The sequence below is a fragment of the Vitis vinifera genome, chromosome 14 (assembly GCF_030704535.1).
Source record: "Vitis vinifera cultivar Pinot Noir 40024 chromosome 14, ASM3070453v1".
Lineage (NCBI taxonomy): Eukaryota > Viridiplantae > Streptophyta > Magnoliopsida > Vitales > Vitaceae > Vitis > Vitis vinifera.
Window position 1 is genome coordinate 23,699,408 of NC_081818.1, and position 22,849 is coordinate 23,722,256.

General features: G+C 33.2%; 3 protein-coding genes and 1 non-coding gene across 4 annotated transcripts; 3 read left to right on the top strand and 1 right to left on the bottom strand.

The window, feature by feature from the left end:
- Window positions 1-494: 494 nt before the first annotated feature.
- Window positions 495-3,353, bottom strand: LOC100253215 (uncharacterized). The gene is made up of 3 exons (XR_009467623.1): window positions 3,087-3,353; window positions 1,697-1,787; window positions 495-893 (listed from the first exon to the last, which is right to left on the bottom strand). It is a non-coding gene; the product is annotated as an uncharacterized LOC100253215 (transcript).
- A 712-nt stretch (window positions 3,354-4,065) lies between these two features.
- Window positions 4,066-7,003, top strand: LOC109123910 (receptor-like protein kinase FERONIA). The gene has a single exon (XM_059742758.1). It carries the CDS (start codon window positions 4,205-4,207, stop codon window positions 6,794-6,796), a length of 2,592 nt encoding a protein of 863 aa, XP_059598741.1. The 5' UTR covers window positions 4,066-4,204; the 3' UTR covers window positions 6,797-7,003.
- A 1,481-nt stretch (window positions 7,004-8,484) lies between these two features.
- On the top strand, window positions 8,485-10,020 carry LOC100263492 (receptor-like protein kinase FERONIA). Its single transcript, XM_010662295.3, has one exon. It carries the CDS (start codon window positions 8,485-8,487, stop codon window positions 10,018-10,020), a length of 1,536 nt encoding a protein of 511 aa, XP_010660597.1.
- A 4,333-nt stretch (window positions 10,021-14,353) lies between these two features.
- LOC132255095 (receptor-like protein kinase FERONIA) lies at window positions 14,354-17,741 on the top strand. Its single transcript, XM_059742759.1, has one exon. The coding sequence runs from the start codon at window positions 14,921-14,923 to the stop codon at window positions 17,606-17,608; it is 2,688 nt and encodes an 895-aa protein (XP_059598742.1). The 5' UTR covers window positions 14,354-14,920; the 3' UTR covers window positions 17,609-17,741.
- Window positions 17,742-22,849: the final 5,108 nt, after the last annotated feature.

Below are 22,849 nucleotides of genomic sequence, written 5' to 3' on the forward strand. Positions count from 1 at the left end.
AATGACAGAGCATGATTGAATAAGAAAAATGATAGTTGGTTAACCTTACAATGGCCGATGGACAAAGAACAAATCTGAACCAAAAGAAATGAAATCCTATTTGTTTTGCAAGAAATGAAATCCCATTCCTTATAAAATAGGGTTATTTATTTTTGGCAAAAATTGATGATGATGCCTCAGTAACATTTGGTTTTTGAATATTGGTGGCATGGGAAATGTTATTTTACTAACATTTTTTTTATGGCTTCATCTTCTAGATTCCAATATCACTTTAGTCTAACCCTTAATCTTTTCCTACCATCCATTTTTCTGCAAGGAAGATTGAATAATTTGCAAAAAGGTGGGACAAAATCTTAAAATTTTATTTTCTTTCAACCAAACAAAACACAATAGAAAAAATAGCTCCTCTCAAACTAAGACCTTTTCAAAGATTTATTCCAGCACACACCTAATGAATAAACCATAAACACAACCAAAACAAACAAGCTCCTGTGTATCAATACATTCATTCGGTCTTATTTTATTGATGATTTGATCACATATGTGTAAGAGGACAACTTCATCTCTGATTTGATAGCAACAACTAACTAATCATTTGCTTGCTAGTGACCACATTTCAGGAACTGTTTCCTTTATTGTTTCCCACAATGCAAACTTTGTAACCTATGTGATCCGAATAATTTATTTTTTGGGTTCAAAAATTGTTTGTAAATCATCAAATTGAAAGAGTTGCAACATCTTGAAAATTTCATATACTTTATAATAACTATATATACCTCATAGTGTTCATCAAGGACACCAGATTTGTAGTGAACAACACCTAATTTCTTCAAGGTAGAGTCTCTCATTGTCACTTTGTCGGCTTTTCGATGTTGAACAACTGATTCACAAGTCTGCACAAAGTTACAAAAAAAATCAAATATGGAAAATTTGCTAAAGCTTGCAGCTTGTAATTTAATATTTGGATATCCAAACATGTATTTTTCATGGTTGAAGTTGGTTTGATGGGAATAATGAGAAGATTTGTTTGAAAAATATTTTCAAAGATTATCCCTCTTATAAACTATGTAAATTTTGTATGATTATGTTGACTACTTTGTGATTTTCAAATGAGAAAAGACTAAGGAAAAGGTAGTTGAGGAGGATCAATAATGTAGTCTTTGGTTGTAGGGGAGGCATGTTAAACCACTAGAAAATTATTGGAGGACACTTTTCATTTTTTGTAAGAACATTATAAATTTATAATATAAGATCCAATAGGAATATAATTCACATATTCTATCTTGGTGGGGTTTGGTTCAAAAGCTCACCTATATTCTGAGCTATAAAGGTTCACACCTATAGATGATTAGAATAAAAAAAAAAAATTTCCAATTATTGTAATGTTCATAATCCTCAAATTTTGTATATGGTCATCTTTAATAACCCATTTGGGGGTGGGGGTTAAGAGTAACCAACCAATAATAAAAAAAAAAAAAAAAGGTCATGCCATGGGACTTGAGCTTTGGGTTCTTCTGTAGAGGAACCTTTGAGTCTTTTAGGAATGAGAACAATTTTTTTGTTGATGGAGCAATCTCAAATATTCTACAAAAATTGAATCCAACACTTCTCAATCAAAAACCAAAGCTTTATTTCATATTTATATATCATCAAGAAATAAGGTAGTTATCAAAAAAATAAGGAAAATTTGACTTACTTCAAGAAGAATTTTAGACCTAACCCTCCAGCATTCTTCTTCATTGAATTCCATGACTTCACCACCAGAGCTTCTTGCTCCTCCGTGAAACCTATTATATTGCAGAGGAGTTTGTCCATAGAAGAAAGATAGGCATTTTGAACATAAAAAATAAATAAATAAATAATAAAAAATAAATCTAAAAACATCTCTTTTTTTTTCTAAGAATTATCAATATTTGAAGGTTGGCATCTTTGAAAATGTAAAAAATAATATTTGACTTTTTTTATTTTCTAAAAATAAGTTCAATCTTCATAGGAAAAAAAATGTTAAGCCACAGTTGCAAGATTACTCCATTTAAATATATTTATTTTGTCATTTAAATAGTCTCTAATGGCAATAAGTTTTCTTCATTGACTTTTATAATTGGAAATCACCAAAGCAAATTCCTTCTATCAGTTTAATTTTCCATTTTATTACGAAGAATGTATTAAGAAAACGAATGAAAACTGAGAATTGTATGACAGGTCGGGTGGAGACTTAAGAGTTGGTTGTTTTAGTTGGTGGGTTCACAAGTAAATGGGTGGAGTGTGGTCATGTGGGGCCTTATAGTCAAGGTGGATATATCACTCATAATTTCCTACCATTTTTGGGTGCATCTACAACCAAATTATGATAAAATCATTTGTTTATATTAGAGAAAAAGTCAAACAGTCCAAAACATGCTGAAATTTTAGTTGAAAAAAATCATAAGAAAGCTATAAAGAACCATCAGGAAAAATTCTACTCAGCATAATAAGCTATTTTCCTTCAACATGTTTCCACACAAAATCAAGAAAAATTGACATTCACATTTGGGATTGATCACCATCTTTGAGAAAAAATAGAGTTTGGGGCAAACCTAAATTGCTCAAATTATCTCAAACGTTTGGTGAACATAAACCAATCCTCAATCCCCTCCATTAAACAGTGAATTCCTTTCTCTTTACTACAATAATCACACCAAACCCATTACAAAAGCTTCCCTCCAAAGATGAAAAAAAAATCACATAAAAACTATTCAGCAAGTTAAAAAAAAAAAAAAAAAAAAACCACCACCACCACCATCACCCCTCGTCAATACTATCCAACAAATTAAATCTCAACAATAACGACCTGCACTACTTTTAGGCTTCAAAACAACAACCTAATCTTTGACCCAAATATTCAAATCACATAACAACAAATGCAAGAAATAAATCAAAAATAAAACCATAAACTAAATAAAATAAAATAAAATAAAAAAGACTATCAAACCCTAATCGATCATGTTTCAAAAATTCCAACACCACAAATAAAGAAAATAAAAAGAAAAAAAAATTGACACGAAGAACCTTCTCAGATACCACACTCTAAATCAAAGAAGAATCACCTCAAATGCGATGGACTCTTGTGTTCTTATATCTTAAGATCATCGGATCAAGACAAAGTGCTCTGAAAATCAATCGCCTGAACCTAGCTCACACCTCTACAAGTGAGCTCAAGACAGAAAGCGGCACCGATAAAACCAAGACCTCCGATCACTATGAGGAGAGGTTAGGGTTTCACAAAGTTGGGTTTCTGACAGAGAGAACGGGAGATGGAGAATTTTTTTTTGTTTGGTTCAATGCTCAATGGAGAAAATGAAGAAAAAAGAACATTGGAGTTTTGTTTTGCCTTTTTTTTTTTTTCATGTGGGCAGGTTAGCTGGAGTTTTGCGTGGCAAAGGGGGGACATTTTTTACATTAAAAAACACATCAGCCAAGAGTGCATGAAAACTCAAATATTTTTGGGAATAAAATTGTTAATTTGAAATAAGAATAGTTAGGTTATGAATTTAATAATATATTCATATGAGAGGATAATAATCAAACTTCCTCTATATTCAACGACCTACGACTTTTATAACTCGTGTATAAGGTGGTGTTTATTTTTTTGGCTTTTTACTTAAAATAATTTATTTTCAGAATTTAGGTTATTTATTTTTCTAATTTTTTCATGATTTATTATAAATTTTTTATTAAATAGAAAAAGTCAAAATATGTAATTATTTCTAAATAAAAAAATAACATATGAGTTTTTTTTATTTTTTAATATTTAATAGAAATAAAATACTATAAAAATAAATAACATAATATTTAATATTATTAAGTATTAAAATTCTATTTAAAACTAATTAAAAAAACAAACACCACTTAAATCTTCCCTTCCCCGTTTGATTGCTCATCTACCATTTGTCTTCATCAATGTCCCTGTCTACCGGAGTTCTTCTCACCCATTACATAGTAAAAGCTATTTTATTTGTCGTGTATCGTTTATCATCCGGTGCTAATATATAAATATTCATAATTTTATGAATAGCGATAATAGTATTATCAGCAAATAATATCGCCCATGTCCTTTCCTGCGTCTGAATGACAAAAGCAGCTTCTCCTCTCCATGATTTAACTTCCTCTACTTCTTTCTCTAATATCTCTCCATCCCAAAAACTTGGGGGCTTCATCTGCCACCATGAGGAATACTGGCAACAGATGCCTCTGTTTAATCATTCCATCCATTCTCACCCCTGTCTATCTCTTTATCTTCCTCCACTACCTCACCATCCCCATCGCTGGTTACAATTACAACCCTACAGAAAACTTCGCCATCAATTGTGGCTCCAGCGGAAATTCACAAGAATTGGGCAGGAACTGGATGGGCGACATTGATTCCAAATTTTCCCCCTTGGAAAACGGCACGTCAACAACATCTTCTGCGGATGAACCACCCTTTTTATCCGTTCCCTATTCCACAGCGCGGCTATCTCGCTATGAGTTCACATACTCATTTCCCCTCACAGCCGGCCAGAAATACATTCGCTTGCACTTTCATCCATCTTTATACGTGGGGGAGTTCGACAGGTCTACAGCTATTTTCTCGGTCAAAACTGGTGGTGGCTACACTCTTCTTAGCAACTTCAGTGGTGCCCTTGTTGCTGATTCTGATCTTGGTAAGGAAAAGATACTGAAAGAATTTTGTATCAACTTCAACGAAGAAGGTGAGAAGCTGAATATAACATTCGCTCCCACTGCGGGTGTAGATGCATACGCTTTTATTAACGGAATTGAAATTGTCTCCATGCCCGACAATCTCTACTACACTGCACAAGATGGAGGGTTTAAGTTTATCGGTCAACAGAATTCATTTTTCGTTGAAACCGATCATGCTCTGGAAAATTTATACCGACTAAACGTAGGTGGGAAATCTCTTTTGCCCATGGATGACACCGGCATGTTCCGTACTTGGGATGCAGACTATGAGTATCTTCCGAAACTAGCATTTGTACCCGTCAACGGAAGCATTACTCTCAAATTCACCCAAATACCAAATTACGCGGCACCTCTTGATGTCTACCGCACCGCCCGGACCATGGGAAACAACAAAACTGAGAACATGGGATACAATCTTACTTGGTCTTTGCCTGTGGACTCTGGTTTTAGTTACCTGCTTAGATTACATTTTTGCGAGTTCCAACCAGAGATCCAGGAACAGCAGGACAGGGAGTTCACGATTTTCATAGCTAACCAGACGGCGGAGAATCATGCAGACGTGATCAAATGGAGCGGCGGAAACGGAGTTCCCATATACAGAGATTATGGGGTAATGATGCCAAGCCAGGGAAGTAACAAAAAACAAAAGCTCTACATACAACTGCATCCTAACCCGGATTATGAAACCGTTTACAATGATGCAATCCTCAACGGAATCGAGCTGTTCAAACTCATCAATCCCAATCCAGACCAACAGCCTACCTCGAGGGAAAGTAACAAAATGAAGCTTGTTGCAATTACCGGAGGTGTGGTTTGCGGCCTAGTTGCAGTCTCAGTTTTATATTTCTTTGTCGTGCATCAAATGAAGAGAAATAGAGATCCTAGCCTTAGAGACGGAGCACTATGGTGGGGCCCAGTTTTTTATATTTTGGGTACGTCCACCGAGACCCATCGCTCATCTCTAACATCCGATCTGAGCCATCATTTCAGTCTGCAAGATATCAAGACGGCCACCAAGAACTTTGACAAGGGATACATCGTCGGAGAGGGAGGCTTTGGTAACGTGTATAAAGGGTATATCAGTGGAGGAACCACACCGGTGGCAATCAAACGCCTAAATCCTGAGTCACAGCAGGGGGCCCACGAATTCATGACTGAGATCGAGATGCTTTCCCAGCTGCGTCACATTCATCTTGTGTCTCTCATTGGTTACTGCAACCATAAACGTGAGATGATCCTTGTGTACGAGTACATGGCCAATGGCAACCTCCGCGATCATCTCTACAACACTGATAATCCTCCTCTGCCGTGGACCCAACGCCTTCAGATTTGCATCGGAGCTGCGCGTGGACTGCACTACCTTCACGCCGGTGTGAAGAAGACAATCATTCACCGTGATGTCAAGACAACCAACATTTTATTGGATCATAAATGGGTGGCTAAAGTTTCCGACTTCGGCCTATCCAAAATGAGTCCTACCAGCGTGGCAAATGCCCACATCAGCACAGTTGTCAAGGGTAGTTTTGGCTATCTGGATCCAGAGTATTTCAGATTCCAACGTCTGAACGAGAAGTCTGACGTCTACTCATTTGGGGTGGTATTATTTGAAGTACTGTGTGCAAGGCCACCTGTAAATCAAACAGGGGAGGAAGAGCAAGCGGGCTTGGCACACTGGGCCGTCACCAGCTACAAAAATGGAAAGCTGGAGGAAATCATCGACCCCCATTTGGAGGGTAAGATTGCACCAATGTGCTTGGAGAAATACGGAGAGATTGCAGTGAGTTGCGTGCTTGATCAAAGGATCAAGCGTCCGTCAATGAGCGATGTGGTGAGGGGCCTTGAGCTTGCATTGGAGCTCCAGGAAAGTACAGAAAAGGGGAACAGTATAAATGAGTCCCTGGACCATGAGGAGAGCCTATCAGAAATTTCTGGTACAGATGACGACGACAAAGATGTGTTTCATAATGGAGGTAGAGACGTCTGCGATTCAGAGGCTAGCAGGGTGACAATCCCGAGCAATGATGAAAAAAGTTCAATTAGTGTTATGATGGAAGACGATGCATGCGTTGTCTGATATCATGAAGCCCCAAGGGAGATGAAATCAGGCATGTATTGGACTAACAGGGCACTTAACAGGTGGGTCATTTTTATCAAATAAGGTAATTGGACTACTTGTTTAATTGATCTTTATTATGAAGTTTCTAGCGCTATCATTTCTTCATCAGAATTTTTAAATAATTAGTAGTATGAATATAAACTTTATTCTCTGTAGTTAATTTTATATTCTCTCAAAATTAGCAATTTTTATGTAAATTCATACATTAAAATTTAAATTTTATTACAACCACATATTCGAATAACATACAAAATTTATGATTTCTTTAATTTTTGACAATGAGCATGAATATAAAAATTTAAGAATAAAATTTAGCTTAGTTAACTTATTTATTTCTTATGGATGGTTTAACGTGTAAGAATATCGGAAGGAAAGAATTTTTAACTGTTGAGTGTAATTTGAGGTGTCCTTGACATCAATTATCTCGTCATTATAGATACAGCAGGAGCATGCATGGTATTATTATCCTTCAAGCCCAAGGAGAAGAGTATCATATTTTATAAATACTCTGGAATTTAAGTGCTTTTCTTGTTGGAAGCATGGCTTCCTTAAAGCCGGACTCCAAAACACAACTTTATAGTAGTCGATTTCAACTAAAGCCTGCACAACAGAAAGTGTCTAAATCAGAAAGTTTTTAAGAATATTTTTATAAAATTGTTGCATTTGATGTATAAAAAATTTAAATTAAAATTAATATTTAAAAACCCAGTTTTGATAAGGTTAACAAAAATGATAGTGATGGAGATTTATGTGAATCAGTTACAAAAATATATTATTATTGCCTTTTATTTATTTATTTTAGTCTTCAATCGTGTGTAAAATTTTCAAATTCCAAAATGGCAGGTTGAGTGTGTGGCATGCTTCTTCCTTTTTACTGCGTCCCACCATCTTGAAGCACTCTTGTTCCCAAATAATTAACACCACTTTAATTTCGTGCTAAAGACTGGTAAGGAAGATTTTATCAAAGCTTTTGTTTAAATTCAATTTTATATAGGCTATGTTTGCCTCTTAAAAAATGTAAGGATATGTTTGGTATAAAAAAATTGAGAAAAATACAAAGGAAATAAAATAGAGAAGAAGAGCAAAAAGTAAGAAAGAGAGAAGGAAAATAAAAAATAAGATTTAAAATCAATAAATTTTTTTATTTATTATGACAAACTCGTTCACTTATTTAGCTTACTAATACAAAGATTAAATAATTAAAAAATATATAAGTTTTTAATTAAATTTAATTATAATTATTATTTTTTTGATATTTTTCATAATATAAAAAAATCATTTTTTTAATATTTGTTTTTCTTTTCTTAATATTTTTTAAAAACCAAATATAAAAAAATTGAACTAATTTTTATTTATTAGTTTCAAATATAAAAGATTAACTTAAAATCAATAAATTATTTTTATTTATTGTTTCAAATTCATTTGATATATTTTTTATAAAAAAAATTAAATAATTTAAAATTACATAGGTTTTTAACTAATTTTAATTAATCTTATTTTCTTCCATTTTTTCACAACGAAAGGAAACAGTTTTTTCCCTTGATACTTTTGCAACCAAACATCAAACGTGAATGGAGACCAATATTGTCCTCTCTCTGATATAACCCCTCTCCCTGGGAAAATTATGCAGTACTTCATCAGCTACCATGAGAAATACCAGCTACAAACGCCTTTCTCCAAACGTCCTTTCATTTATTATCCCTCTTTATCTCCTCGTCCTCCACTTCTTTCCGATCCCTATCACCGGTGACTCCCCACCTCTCTACAATCCTACTGATATCTATACCGTTGACTGTGGTGCGTCCGGGAATTTAAAAGCATGGGATAACCGAATCTGGATCGGAGACACCAATTCCCGATTCTCCCTCATAGAAAAAAACAAGGCGTCTATAATCTCAAAGGCAGCTAAGACATCCCCCTCAGTTGATCCCGTCCCCTTCGCCACCGCACGACTATCTCGCTTCCAATTCGCTTACATATTTCCTGTCACAACCGGCCAGAAATTCATTCGCTTGCACTTCTATCCATCTTCCGTTGCGGGCTTTGATAGATCAAAGGCTTTTTTCTCAGTTAAGATCGGTGGCTATACACTTCTTAACAACTTCAGTGCTGCACTCGCTGCTGATGCCCATGGGGATGAAACCGTATCGAAAGAATTCTGTGTCAATGTCAAACAAGGAGATCAGATGCTGAACATAACATTCACTCCAACGGCCAGTGATCCAGATGCATACGCTTTTATTAACGGAATTGAAATTGTCTCCATGCCCGACTATCTCTACTATACTTCCCCACAAAATGGAGGGATTCAGTTTATCGGCCAAAAAAATGTATTTTGGATTGAAATCGAGTATGCTCTGGAAATGGTATACCGACTGAACGTGGGTGGGAGATTTGTTTCACCCATGGAAGACACAGGCATGTTCCGCACTTGGGATGAGGATGATGATTATTGCGTGAAACTAGCATTTGTACCGGCCAACAGCAGTATTGATCTCAAGTTTACTCAACAACCGGAATACACGGCACCGCCTGATGTCTACCGCACCGCCCGGACGATGGGGAACAACAAGACTGAGAACATGGGATACAATCTTACTTGGGTGTTATCTGTGGACTCTGGTTTTAACTATCTGCTTAGACTACACTTTTGCGAGTTCCAACCCGAGATAACGGAGCGGCAAGACAGGGAGTTCACTATTTTTATAGCTAACCAGACGGCGGAGAATCATGCAGACGTGATCACATGGAGCGGCGGAAACGGAGTTCCCATATACAGAGATTATGCGGTCATGATGCCAAGCCAGGGAAGCAACAAAAAACAAAACCTCTACATACAACTGCATCCTAACCCGGACTGGAGAACCCGTTACAATGATGCAATTCTGAATGGAATCGAGCTCTTCAAAGTCAGCAAGTTTGATAACAGCCTGGCCGGACCAAATCCAGACCCGCCTCCTAATTCGGTTCCCCCACCGCCTGCACAGTCTACCTCGCCGAAGGATTATGACACACAGCTTGTAGCAATTGTCTGCGGCATGGTTGCCTGCATAGTTGCACTCTCTACTCTATGTTTATTCATTCGCCGGCGAGGAGGGAGACGGCGAGACGCCGACCCAGGAGCATCGTGGTGGGGTCCATTTTCTTATACTAGTGCTCAGTCCACCAGGGCCAGCTATTGAAGACTTTCTGGACTCTGACAAAGACTCTTGTACACGTTATCTCAATTTCATACATTATGAATTGACTAATAAGTTTTAAAGCAAGTGGAATTTAAGGTGAACACGAGAGAATCTTAATCTTCTTGACACGTGTGTGACTAGAGTCACCTTTGAATTTTATCCTTTTCCGAAAAATAAATAAATAAATAAATAATGAAAATAAAAAAATAAAGGAAGATAAAAATTAATAAATTATTTTTATTTATTATTTTTAAATTACTATTACTTTTTAAAAAAAAAAAACTTAAAAACATATAATTTTTAATTAATTTTCATTTTATTTTTTTATATTTATTATAGTAACATCAAATAGAAGAAAATGATCAAACCTTGTGTAAAAAAATATGACTCCAACCAATGAATTTGTACATATATGTGCCAAAATAATTAATAATTTCCATATGGATTTTGTAACTAATCCACCACTGATCCCTCTAAACTGGAAGGAGTGGGTTGTTATTAACTTCTTCCCAAAATTCTTTTAACCAGCAATTCAATAGTAAATAATTTATTTTTAAAGTTTTAACTTATCACTTTTTTTTAAGAAATATCTTGTCTTAATAGAAATTTTGAATTTTCTTTTTAACTTTTATCTTAATGGGAAAATTACTTTTGTTCATTTCTCTTTTCAAACCTTTAACTTGGTTAATATTCAATTCTAATTTATTACATAAAATAAAACCAAATTTATTTTTAAAAATTTTGGAGTAAGTACTATCTTAAAAATAAATAAACTATCCCAATTTATGTCATTTGGATAAGAAATTAATTTACTATAAATTCACAAAGTCACCAAGAAAAAAATTATATATGACTAAAATATATTTTGTTTTTCTCCAACTTTCTCTTTTCCAAAAAAAAAAATATTGATATTTAAAAAAAATTCATAAATTGTTTCATGAAAACAAAATCAATAGTATAAAAATTACTTAATTTAGATAAATAATTAATCTAAAATAAATTCACTAAATTCTAAACCAAATTTGAAATTCTATAGTATGTGTTGTTATTATTTGTCTCCTAACTCATATAATCGGTAAAAAAGGAAAATTAAATTAAGAAAGAAATTTAATGTCTAATCTTTACCTTGAGGGGCATGAATATGTAGTCTTTGAATTAGTCCTCAAATTAATACTTTATCATCAATTTTTAGTTTGTCTCTTTAAATTAATTATTTATTATGTATTGAAAGCAACCAATCTCATACAAATATAAATAAAATCAATCGCATAGATTAACACATTGATTCATATATAGAAAAGCCATCTAACAATCTATTAGGTGTAAAAAAACCATGGATGGTCTCTCGACCACTAAATAATCCACTAATTATGAACAAAAGGACATACAATTTTACTTGTTTGGATGCATATCCTCATTAAGATCTTATTTCGTTAGCACTTATACTCATTTTTCACGTTCCAAAGGCAATACTCTTTTGTACTCTTTAATGGATTCCTCAAAACCCTTATTGAAGTTTTGTGATGAGATCTCCGACTTATGTCAAAAGTTACTCTAAAAAAATGGTCTTGAAAGTTTAAGAGTTGAAGGATTAAACTTTGATGAATGATTATGTTCTCTTAAGGTTTATAAAATTTCACTTTTATTTTAAACAAAATATTTATATTTATAAGACCTTTTTTAGAATTATGGGAGACTTTCCTAATTTTTAAATATTCTAAAAATCATTTTTAGAATCAAATACCAATTTAAAGATACAATTTTAGAACTTATCAAAAATAATTTTTGGAATTGAAAACATTGTAGAAAGCAACGTAAGAAATATAAAATATCTCCTTCCTAATTTCTCATTTTAGTAATTTTAAAAGTTTTATTGACCATGGATACATACATACTTTTAATTTTACAACTTGAAATAACTTGAATCAGAATTTGAAGAAATACAAAGTTGTCTTGTGATAAAAAAGATTGAAGGAAGTAAATTGCATCTAATTAGTAAGAAAAAAAAAACAAAATTATCAACTAAATAAAATATACTATCAATTTCCTCTTTGATAATTTTGTAACAGAATACAAAGATACAATGAAACCCCTCGTAACTCTCATAAAACCTCAAGGATACGATCTTAATCCTAGTCTAAACAACTTTATACGCAATAATATTAATTTCCTATGATCTACACTTACTTAAACAATAAACTTGTGAAAAGCACGGAAAAAAAATATATCATTAATAAACTTAATGAACATTTTTACTCCATTTTTGTCACAAAAATGACAAAAATAAGAATGATAAAGCAATCACGAAGAATTAAAATACCTAATGTCCAAATTCAATTCAACGGAGAAAACAAAGTTCCAAAAGATAATTCAAATAACAACAAAATATTCTCTCTCTAGTTAATCAAAAAAATTGTAAATGTATGAAGTTCTAAATCTATTGACTTAGCTTCCTAAAATGTATTCTATCCTAAGGAAGTTCAAATTAAACATTAAAACTTTATGATCAAACCGAATTTCAAATAAATTCTTAAATTTTCAAAGGTCAATATTAAACACTTTTTAACACTTCTTGGAATATTTTAATACTCTTGAATTAGAATTTTAAAAAACTCAATGAGGAAGTAAGTAATCTAAATATAATAGAGCATGAAAAATTATTCAATAACCTTAAGAAAAGAAAAGAACCAAAATAGTTTAATTTCTAGAATTTAAAAGATTTTTAAGATTAAAAAGGATAAACCAAGGCAAATCTTCAATTCTAAATAATGAAATCATTAACCTGAAATTTTCATTCCACCTTACATTATTATTTAAAAAAATACTTATTTTTTTTAAATAAATACTTATACATGATATCATTTGACTTTATAATTCCCCAAAACTTTTGAATTTTTCATTTTTTTTTATGGGGCAATTTTAGAATAAAATGAAACATCCTTGGACTTAAGATATCGAATTTTGAATTTGTCTAAAGTAGTTTTTTTCACCATAGGAATTTTAAAATATTTTTATTTTATGCACAGATATTTCAAACATATTCAACACTTTCAAAACCTATATATTAATAAGAAAAAAATAATTTAATTTGATTTCCTTTGAAAAACAAGAAGAAACAAATCTACGTCACTTTAGAATTTTCAAAAACACTCAATTCACATCTTGAAATATCTAAGAAAAGATCTTTACTTATTAAGACCATTATATAGATTAATTAAAATGCATGTTTCTAATCACAACAAGGAATAAAATTCATGTCCATTTTCCCTAAATTTCATAAAGCTTTAAAATTTTTTAAGAAAAATGATAATTAAAAGAATATATTTATTTTCTAATAACATGAATCTAAATCTTATCAATTTTAAAAATGTTTTTCCCCCTCAAAACAAGGGCCTAAAATTGAGAAGAGATAGAACCATGATCCAACATACAAATCATACTTTAATGAGTAACTAATTCCCTAGATCTCATACTTTAGAACATCAAGACTGATTAACAATGAAGTCTTAAATAAAAATAAATAAATAAATAAATAAAACTCAATAACTCCCAATATATATAGCATGGCGAATAAAATTCAAATAACAAGTTGTATATGCATGCATAAGAAAGGAAAAAGATTATCAACCAAATAAAATATACTAACAAATTCTTTAAGATTATACTTGGTTTTGAGAAAATATTAAAAAAAAAAAAGTTAAAAATAATTTTCTTATATTTAATTATGTTATGAAAAATATAAAAAAAATAAATCAAATATGATAAAAATTAGTTAAAAATTTATATATTTTTAAATTATTTAATTTTTATATTAAAGAATAAAATTAAATAAAATAAGTTTAAAGTAATATATAAAAATAATTTATTATTATTTATTTATTTTTTTCATTTATTTTATTTTATTTTTCTAACATTTTCCTGGGAATCAAATATACCAAAAAAAAAAAAAAAAAAAAGTTTCCTAGATTCTCTATTAAAAAATGAGAGTGTAATTTTGTTGTATTTGGTGGGCATGCATGAAAAGATGATAAGATGATGTAGGGCCCTCCGAGTTTATGATCACTGCACCTCCGCCGGGCACTAACCAATGTGGACTGTTTCCACTCTTAATTACCCAAATAAGACGTTTGGATCTGATTGGGTGTGTTCAACCACTTTGAGGGGTCTACTTCTACCAGCCACTTGCCGACCCACGGATTTGATAAGTTGTGTCTAAGTCTTCCATTGCCCCTATTGATTACTCATTACCCATTTGTCATCGTCTTTATGTCCCTGTCTACTTGAGATCTTCTCAGTGCTCACCCATTATTTTTACATAGGAAATGCTATTTTATTTTTCGTGTATAGATTATCATCTAAAATTGAGATGAGATAGAACTATCATCCAACATACAAACCATACCCTATTGAGTAAACAAGGGCCTCTAAAAAAATGTTTTCTGATCACTGCAGTACTGCACCTCTACCGCGCACTAGCCAATGTGGACTGTTTCCACTCTTAATTACCCAAATGAGACGTTTGGATCTGATTGGGAAAATTCAACGACTTTGGGAGTTCTACTTCTAGTTCTACCAGCCAGTCGCCGACCCACGGCTTTTATAAGTCGTGTCTAAGTCTTCCATTGCCCCATTGATTACTCAATACCCATTTGTCATTATCTCTATGTCCCTGTCTTCTCGAGTTCTTCTCACCCATTATTTTTACGTAGGGAATGCTATTTTATTTTTCGTGTATAGATTATCATCCGGTGCTAATATAATTTTATGAATATCCATAATAGTAGTATCTGCATATAATATTGCCCCATCTCCTTCCCTGCTTCTCCTCTCCATGATTTAACTTCCTCTCTTCTTCCCTAATATCTCTCCATCGCAAAAATTGGGGCCTTCATCTGCCACCATGAGGAATACTGGCCATAGATGCCTCTGTTTAATCATTCCATCCATTCTCACCCCTGTCTATCTCTTTATCTTCCTCCACTACCTCACCATCCCCATCGCTGGTTACACTTACACCCCTACAGAAAACTTCGCCATTAATTGTGGCTCCGCCGAAAATTGGCAAGCATTGGCCAGGAACTGGACGGGCGACGTCGATTCCAAATTCTCCCCTTCGGAAAAGGGCGAGCTATCAACAACATCTCTCGCAGCCGAACAACCTTTTGAATCGTTTCCCTATTCCACAGCGCGGCTATCTCGCAATGAGTTCACATACTCATTTCCCCTCACAGCCGGCCAGAAATACATTCGCTTGCACTTTTATCCATCTTCATACGGGGAGTTCGACAGATCTAAAGCTTTTTTCTCGGTCAAAACCGGTGGTGGCTACACTCTTCTTAGCAACTTCAGTGCTGCCCTTGCTGCTGAAGATATTCAAAAGGAAACGATAGTGAGAGAATTCTGTATCAACTTCAACGAAGAAGGTGAGAAGCTGAATATTACATTCACTCCCACTGCGGGCGCAGATGCATACGCTTTTATTAACGGAATTGAAATTGTCTCCATGCCCGACAATCTCTACTACACTGCACAAGATGGAGGGTTTCAGTTTATCGGTCAACAGAATTCATTTTTCGTTGAAACAGATCATGCTCTGGAAAATGTATACCGACTAAACGTAGGTGGGAAATCTCTTTCGCCCACGGATGACACCGGCATGTTCCGTACTTGGGATGCGGACGATGAATACTGTGTGAAACTAGCATTTGTACCCGCCAACACCAGCATTAATCTCAAATTCACCCAAATACCAAATTACACGGCACCTCTTGATGTCTACCGCACCGCCCGGACCATGGGAAACAACAAAACTGAGAACATGGGATACAATCTGACTTGGTTTTTGCCTGTGGACTCTGGTTTTAGTTACCTGCTTAGATTACATTTTTGCGAGTTCCAACCAGAGATCCAGGAGCAGCACGACAGGGAGTTCGCGATTATCATAGCCAACCAGACGGCGGAGAATCATGCAGACGTGATCACATGGAGCACGGGAAATGGAGTTCCCATATACAAAGATTATGGGGTAATGATGCCAAGCCAGGGAAGTAACAAAAAACAAAACCTCTACATACAACTGCATCCTAACCCGGATTCTGAAACCGTTTACAATGATGCAATCCTCAACGGAATCGAGCTATTCAAACTCAGCAATCCTGAAAAAAGCCTCGCCGGGCCCAATCCAGATCCATCGGAGGCTCCTGCCCCACCACCGCCTGTACAGTCTACCTCGCCCAAGAGAAACAAAACAAAGCTTATCGCAATTGCCGGTAGCGTGGTCGCAGGCCTAATCGCGCTCTCTGTTATAGTTCTCTTTATTGTCTGGCGAGGAAGGAGAGTAAGAGACTCCGAACCCAGCGATGGAGGATCATGGTGGGGCCAATTTTCTTATACCTCGGTGAAGTCCACGAAGACCAGCCGCTCATCTCTGCCCTCCGATCTGTGCCGTCACTTCACTCTGCAAGAAGTCAAGGTGGCCACTAACAACTTCGACCAAGTCTTCATCATCGGCGTCGGAGGCTTTGGGAACGTGTACAAAGGGTATATCAACGGCGGAACAACACCGGTGGCAATCAAACGGTTGAATCCAGAGTCACAGCAGGGGGCCCAGGAATTCCAGACTGAGATCGAGATGCTTTCCCAGCTCCGCCACCTTCATCTGGTATCTCTAATTGGCTACTGCAACGACGATCGCGAGATGATCCTCGTGTACGATTACATGGCCCACGGCACTCTCCGCGATCATCTCTACAAAACAGATAATCCTCCATTGTCGTGGAAGCAGAGGCTCGAGATTTGCATTGGCGCAGCTCGAGGGTTGCACTATCTTCATACAGGTGTGAAGCACACGATCATTCACCGGGATGTGAAGACAACCAACATCCTTTTGGATGAGAAATGGGTGGCCAAAGTTTCGGATTTCGGATTGTCAAAGATGGGCCCTACCAGCATGTCGAACGCCCACGTCAGCACAGTGGTGAAGGGTAGTTTCGGGTATTTGGACCCAGAGTATTACCGGCGGCAACAGCTAACGGAGAAATCCGACGTGTACTCATTCGGTGTAGTACTGTTTGAAGTACTGTGCGCGAGGCCACCCCTGAATCAGACGGTGGAGAAAGAGCGGGTCAGTCTAGCACAGTGGGCCCCGGCCTGCTATCGAGATGGGAAGCTCGAACAGATCGTTGATCCGTTTTTAAAGGGTAAGATAGCGCCGGACTGTCTGCAGAAGTTTGGGGAGATCGCAGTGAGTTGTTTGCAGGATCAGGGGATCGAACGGCCATCCATGAGCGATGTGGTGTGGGGCCTTCAATTTGCAATGCAGCTACAGGAGAGCGCGGAGCAGGAGATGGAGAAGAGTGGGTCGTGGAGAAAAGTGAAGGACGAAGAAGCCCCACTGAAGGCCTCCATTACTGATGATAGTGACGATGCGTACGTGTTAACTAGTGATAGTGGAGGCACGTGGGATTCGAAGAGTAGTGGGGTAATGATACAATCTAGTGGAGAAGAAAAAAGTTCAACCAGTTGTGAATCTGATGCGCTGATGTCAGGTGCCGTGTTCTCTGAGATCCTGAACCCAAAGGGGCGATGAGGTGCATCCCGTCTCCACATCTCCACCTCCCTTTATCATGATGCCGCCTCTCCAATTTTTAATTATAAATAGTGCCTTCATGAAATTTAGACTGTACTGGGTTGTTGAAAATTGTAATTTTCTTTTTCAAAAAGCGTATGACCACATGACTCCAAAATGTTGACGAAATTAACATTGTGAAAAATAAGTTTATAAAAAACAATTTTATTATTAATTTATCAAATAATTTTGAAGTTTTTGAGAAAATCGATTTCTCACCCTTTTTCTTTTCTTTTTTTTTTTTTTAAATAAAATTTCTCTCTCTCTCTCTCTTTTTTTTTTTTTTTTTTAGTGAAAATCATCACTTTGAAGGGACATTTTTCACTTTTTTCACTTTTTTTTTTTTGAGAAAATAGTATATTCAAGAGATAATTTCCCACTTTTTAGATTTTTTTTTTTAATTCTGACCTTTTTGAGATTCTCACTTTCTTGTTTTGGTTTTGGTTTTTTATTTTTTAAAATTTTATTTTATTTTTTATGAAAATTTCTCACCTTTTTTTATCCATAAAATTGTATATTTAAAAGACAATTTCCTATATTTTACAATTATATTATTTTATTTTTTAACAAAATCATCCATTCAAAAAAAGATTTCTTATTTTTTTTAAGACATATTTTTCCCTTTAATTTATTTGGGAAATTGTCCCTTTAAGAGACTATTTTAACTAAATGATTTTTTTAAAGAAAATAAATTGTCGTTTAAAAAGTCAATTTTTTTAAAAAATACTTTTTAAAATTTGATATGAGAATTTTATATTTATTTCTATCCATAGCACATTGTAAAATATAAACGACCTTAGCATTTAATTGGAAATTTCTTTTATCATGCTCATCCCATTTTTGTTTGGGTTTTGGAACCATAACTCCATAAACTAGTTTTGAAGGAAAAGTTGGGTCATCTTCAATGACATCTCACAAGTCTAAGTTAGTTGACTGTAAAAATGAAGTCATTTTAGTTTTCCAATAAGAATAATTGGTTCCCGCAAAAAATGAAGGTATATTGGTAGCAAAACTTTTAATGTGAGAAGAGCTTGATGAATTAGTCATTTCCTCTTAGACAGTTAAATCTTAAATAAGAGGCCTATTATTTACCCAAGCTTCTAATTGAGTGAGAGTTTCACTATACTTGAAGCTTCAACCAAGCTTTTAATCACCTTTATACTTGGATTCCAACTCCAATGAGCTCTTACACAATCCCTTCAAGTCTTTACTCACTTGAAACTTTTAACACTCAAATAACAAGTTTGAATATCTCAACCTAGCTCAACAAGGGCTCAAATACAACTTAAATGTAAGGAAGAATCACAATGGTGCACTAAGGAATATGCAAATGAAGATTTAATACACTAAGGAAAGAATGAGAACTTTTGATTCAAAAACAAGTAGGTAAACAAGTAAATGCAGGTGTTTTCTTACTTATAAATGAAGTGGAGTTCTCAATTTATGGATTTCTAGCATCAAGAGCAAAAAATGCCAAAAAACAGCCTCAACCGGTCAAGTTGGGGGTCGACTAATTGACTAGTCATTATGTAATAAATGTATGATAGGTGGTCGTTAGGCCTCGACTGGACATCGATCGGTCATCGACTGGGAAGACATATCCCTCGACCAAGAATGCAAGGCTACTGGAAGAGAGAATATTTTTTACATCTCTCGATCGGACCTCAACTGGGATAGTGTAACCGGTTGAGTCGGTTGGCCAATACCTCGACTGGTTCACCATTTTTGGCTCGAAAACCTATCTTTTTGTTTTTGTTTTTTTTGTTTAAATCTTTTCTCTTCTAACATTTAGGCAAGGTCTTTAGGTAAATTAATATGCTAGATTTGAAACAATTTGCTTAAGGTTCATTTGATAAAACTTAGGTTTTGATGGAAATGTAACTTTAATGCATAAACTGAGTTTTTAAAAATGCATGAAAAGATATGAAAACCCTAAGTGCACCTATGCATTCATCTTACATATGTTTCCTATGATTAAAGGTTTTCCAAATGTCTTGATCTTGCATCAATTGGGTCATTTGATGAATTTCCAAACTAATACCTGAAATTTTTTATAATTCAACCCAATTAACAACTTAACCATGATTTGCTATCATCAAAATATGATTAGGAGAACCTTTGGGCTAACAACTTTCATGAAAAATATAAGAACTCAACTTAATGACCTATTTTTCATCGTACACAAGCTCCCTATGAATTTGTGTCACATTCTAACAAGATGAATTCTATCAAACTCTTAATATTGTCTCTACAATTATTTAGTCTCATATTATCTTATTATGTGATCAACTAACACACATTCTAGCTCAAAAGAATTTATGTCAAATTCCAATTAAGGAATTACTATAATAATAGATTTTTTTTATCACATGTGCTTAGAATCACTCAAGAGGGCACATTGTTCCAAACCCGTGAGATATTATGGTGGTTCTATCAAGAATACCTTTTACCACTACCCTTCATTAACAATGACTCAATGCATAAGGAATATATGACCACCCTATGGTCTCACTCGTGGGTTAAAGTTACTATAGAGCTTAGTACAAGCTCAATATCATATTAATGTTGAGAGACCATACATTATAGCAGTTTGATGAGATCATGACTATCCATAAATCTTGTCAATGTGTAACCATAAACACTCAAGGATGAAAATATTGATTTTAGCAAATATATCGATAATTCAATTTTATGGATATATTAGGAAATATCGATGAATATTTTGACACAACATATCAATTAGGCAAAAATTGATCAAAACCCATGAAAATGTTAGGAAAAAAATTCTAAAAATGATATAATAATTAATAATAGATATTTTAATTTTTTGTTAATTAAAGAAAACGATATTGTATGATATAATTTATCATTATGATAATAATATCATGTGTGTCAATAAAAAAAATATGAATTTTATAAGTGTACATTTATTATTAATTAAGTTACATAAAATATTATTCAATAATAGTATTGCGACATTTGATTATAATGTCTAATTTTAAAATATATTTAATATTAAAATTATGATTCATTTAATTCGATTGTATTTAATGATATAAAATAAATGATGATATATGCACAATTTTTTAATATTTAATTAATATATTAATGATATAAAAAATACCTATGAAGAAAATTATCATGATAATTTTTATATTTTTGGTAATCAATTAAATGAAATTTTTTTATTTAATTATAAAATAATTATAATTAATTTATTCATTAAAATATTCTTTAAACATTTTTTTTTATATATATATATAAACTTGCCCCAATGGTTGCGATTCATTGTGAACCTTTTATATGGGGTTCAAACCCTCCATCTAGAGAAAGCAATGAGCCATTATTGAGCATTGACCACTTTTGACTAAGCATTGACCTTATCCAAAAATCGCCCGTATGCCCCCACATGTTGCTTCAGTCAATATTTTGCGCTTTTTTTAATCCATATAATCAAGATCAGTCACTCTTCAGTTAAAAGGTAATACACTACAACTTCAAATACAGTGCCTAAGTTCATGAGTCAAATGTACTAATTATCTACTTGAAAGGAACTATGACTTGAATATTTCGTGTAACTATAAATGCATCAAGTCATATATAAAGCAAAATATATCAAGCCAGAATGCCAAGAAAATATAATGCGTGAACATGATAGGATTGAAAAATTGGAATCCTATTATAAATATTAATAAATATGTTTATTGTAATATTGTCAGCTTTTAAGGGCTTATTTAAGGGATTTATTGTAACAAATATGTCCTTAATAATATTAATGTTAAACTAATATTTATACTAAAATTTTCATCTCTTATTTTAATGTAAAAGAGAATTCTAAAGATAAATATATTTTTTAATAGGTTTGTACCAAATACAAAATTTAAAAATGTAACTTTAATGAATAAATAATTTTAATTATCTTATATTTAAATTCCTTTTCACTAATTATTAATGAGTCTTTCTTTATATCTCTTTACATTAATTAAATATAAGAAAAATATAAATTTGAAAATAAAATTATATGTTAAAAAAAAAATCATGCATATAACATTGCTTTTATATATATATATATCTTTGAATACATCTAAACTAGTTAGATTTCTATAAAATGTATTTTCAAGTTTTATATATTATTATTGATGATAAATTATATTATGCCTATATTCAAAAGACAAAGAACTTGAATATGTAATATTTCTTGTTTTATTTTATTTTATTTTTACATTTTTATGAGTTTTAATTAATTTTTATTTCATCAATTTTTTTTAAATATTTTTTTTTTGATATTTTTGTAAAACCCAACTATAGAAATGCATATTTTTATCCTTGGTTGTATTTGAGCTAAGGGGGAGAATTTTGGAACTGCTAAGGAGGGAAGGATGCACAATAGGATTGAAAAAGAATATAGGTTAAAGGTGGAACCAATGGTTCTCTCATCGGATTGTGATACATGGAGCATGTCCTTCACTATATGGAATAAGTGTAGTTTTTCCCATGTACTTATTAGATCTTGGAGGGTGAAACAATAAATAAAGTAGTTAAACTATTTGAATCTTCGGGGCATGAAGGGGATTGTAGCGTATGAGAGGACCAATAAAAGTATATGGTAAAACACGGGATGTTTCAAGGCTCAAATTTTTGTGCTTTTTGTAATATGGTGAAATGATTTCTCTAATTCATAGATATAAATATAGTAATTGGCCTAAGCATATTAAATATTCATGTAACATTTCATCATATTAAATACAGTAATAGATCAAATTTTTAGGCTGTGTTTGGTTCCTTGAAAATTTGAAGGAAAATGTATTAGAAAAAATAGAGAGAAAATTAAAACGAAAGAAAAAGTACAAAAAATAAAAAATACATTTAAAATCAATAAATTAGTTTTATATATTACTTCAAATCCATTTAACATATTTAACTCTTCTATATAAAAATTAAATAATTTAAAATATATAAATTCCTTGTTAATTTTAATTATTTTTTACTTTCTCTCATATTATTCATAGTAAAATCAAATAGGAAAAAAAATGTATATTTTCTTAACATTTTTTCCTTTCTTATTACTTTCTTGGAACCAAAGATAACCTTACTTTCCACCTTTTTTCCAAGAATGGATTAAGAAAAAAAAATTAAACAACAAAAAAGTGAATGCTTTATTAAGAACCAAAGTGCTACCATCCCTTCAACCCATTCAATCTT

Excerpts from the sequence above, each read along its gene's own strand:
- LOC109123910 (XM_059742758.1), top strand. The coding sequence starts at position 4,205 with ATGAGGAATACTGGCAACAGATGCCTCTGTTTAATCATTCCATCCATT.
- LOC100263492 (XM_010662295.3), top strand. The coding sequence starts at position 8,485 with ATGAGAAATACCAGCTACAAACGCCTTTCTCCAAACGTCCTTTCATTT.
- LOC132255095 (XM_059742759.1), top strand. The coding sequence starts at position 14,921 with ATGAGGAATACTGGCCATAGATGCCTCTGTTTAATCATTCCATCCATT.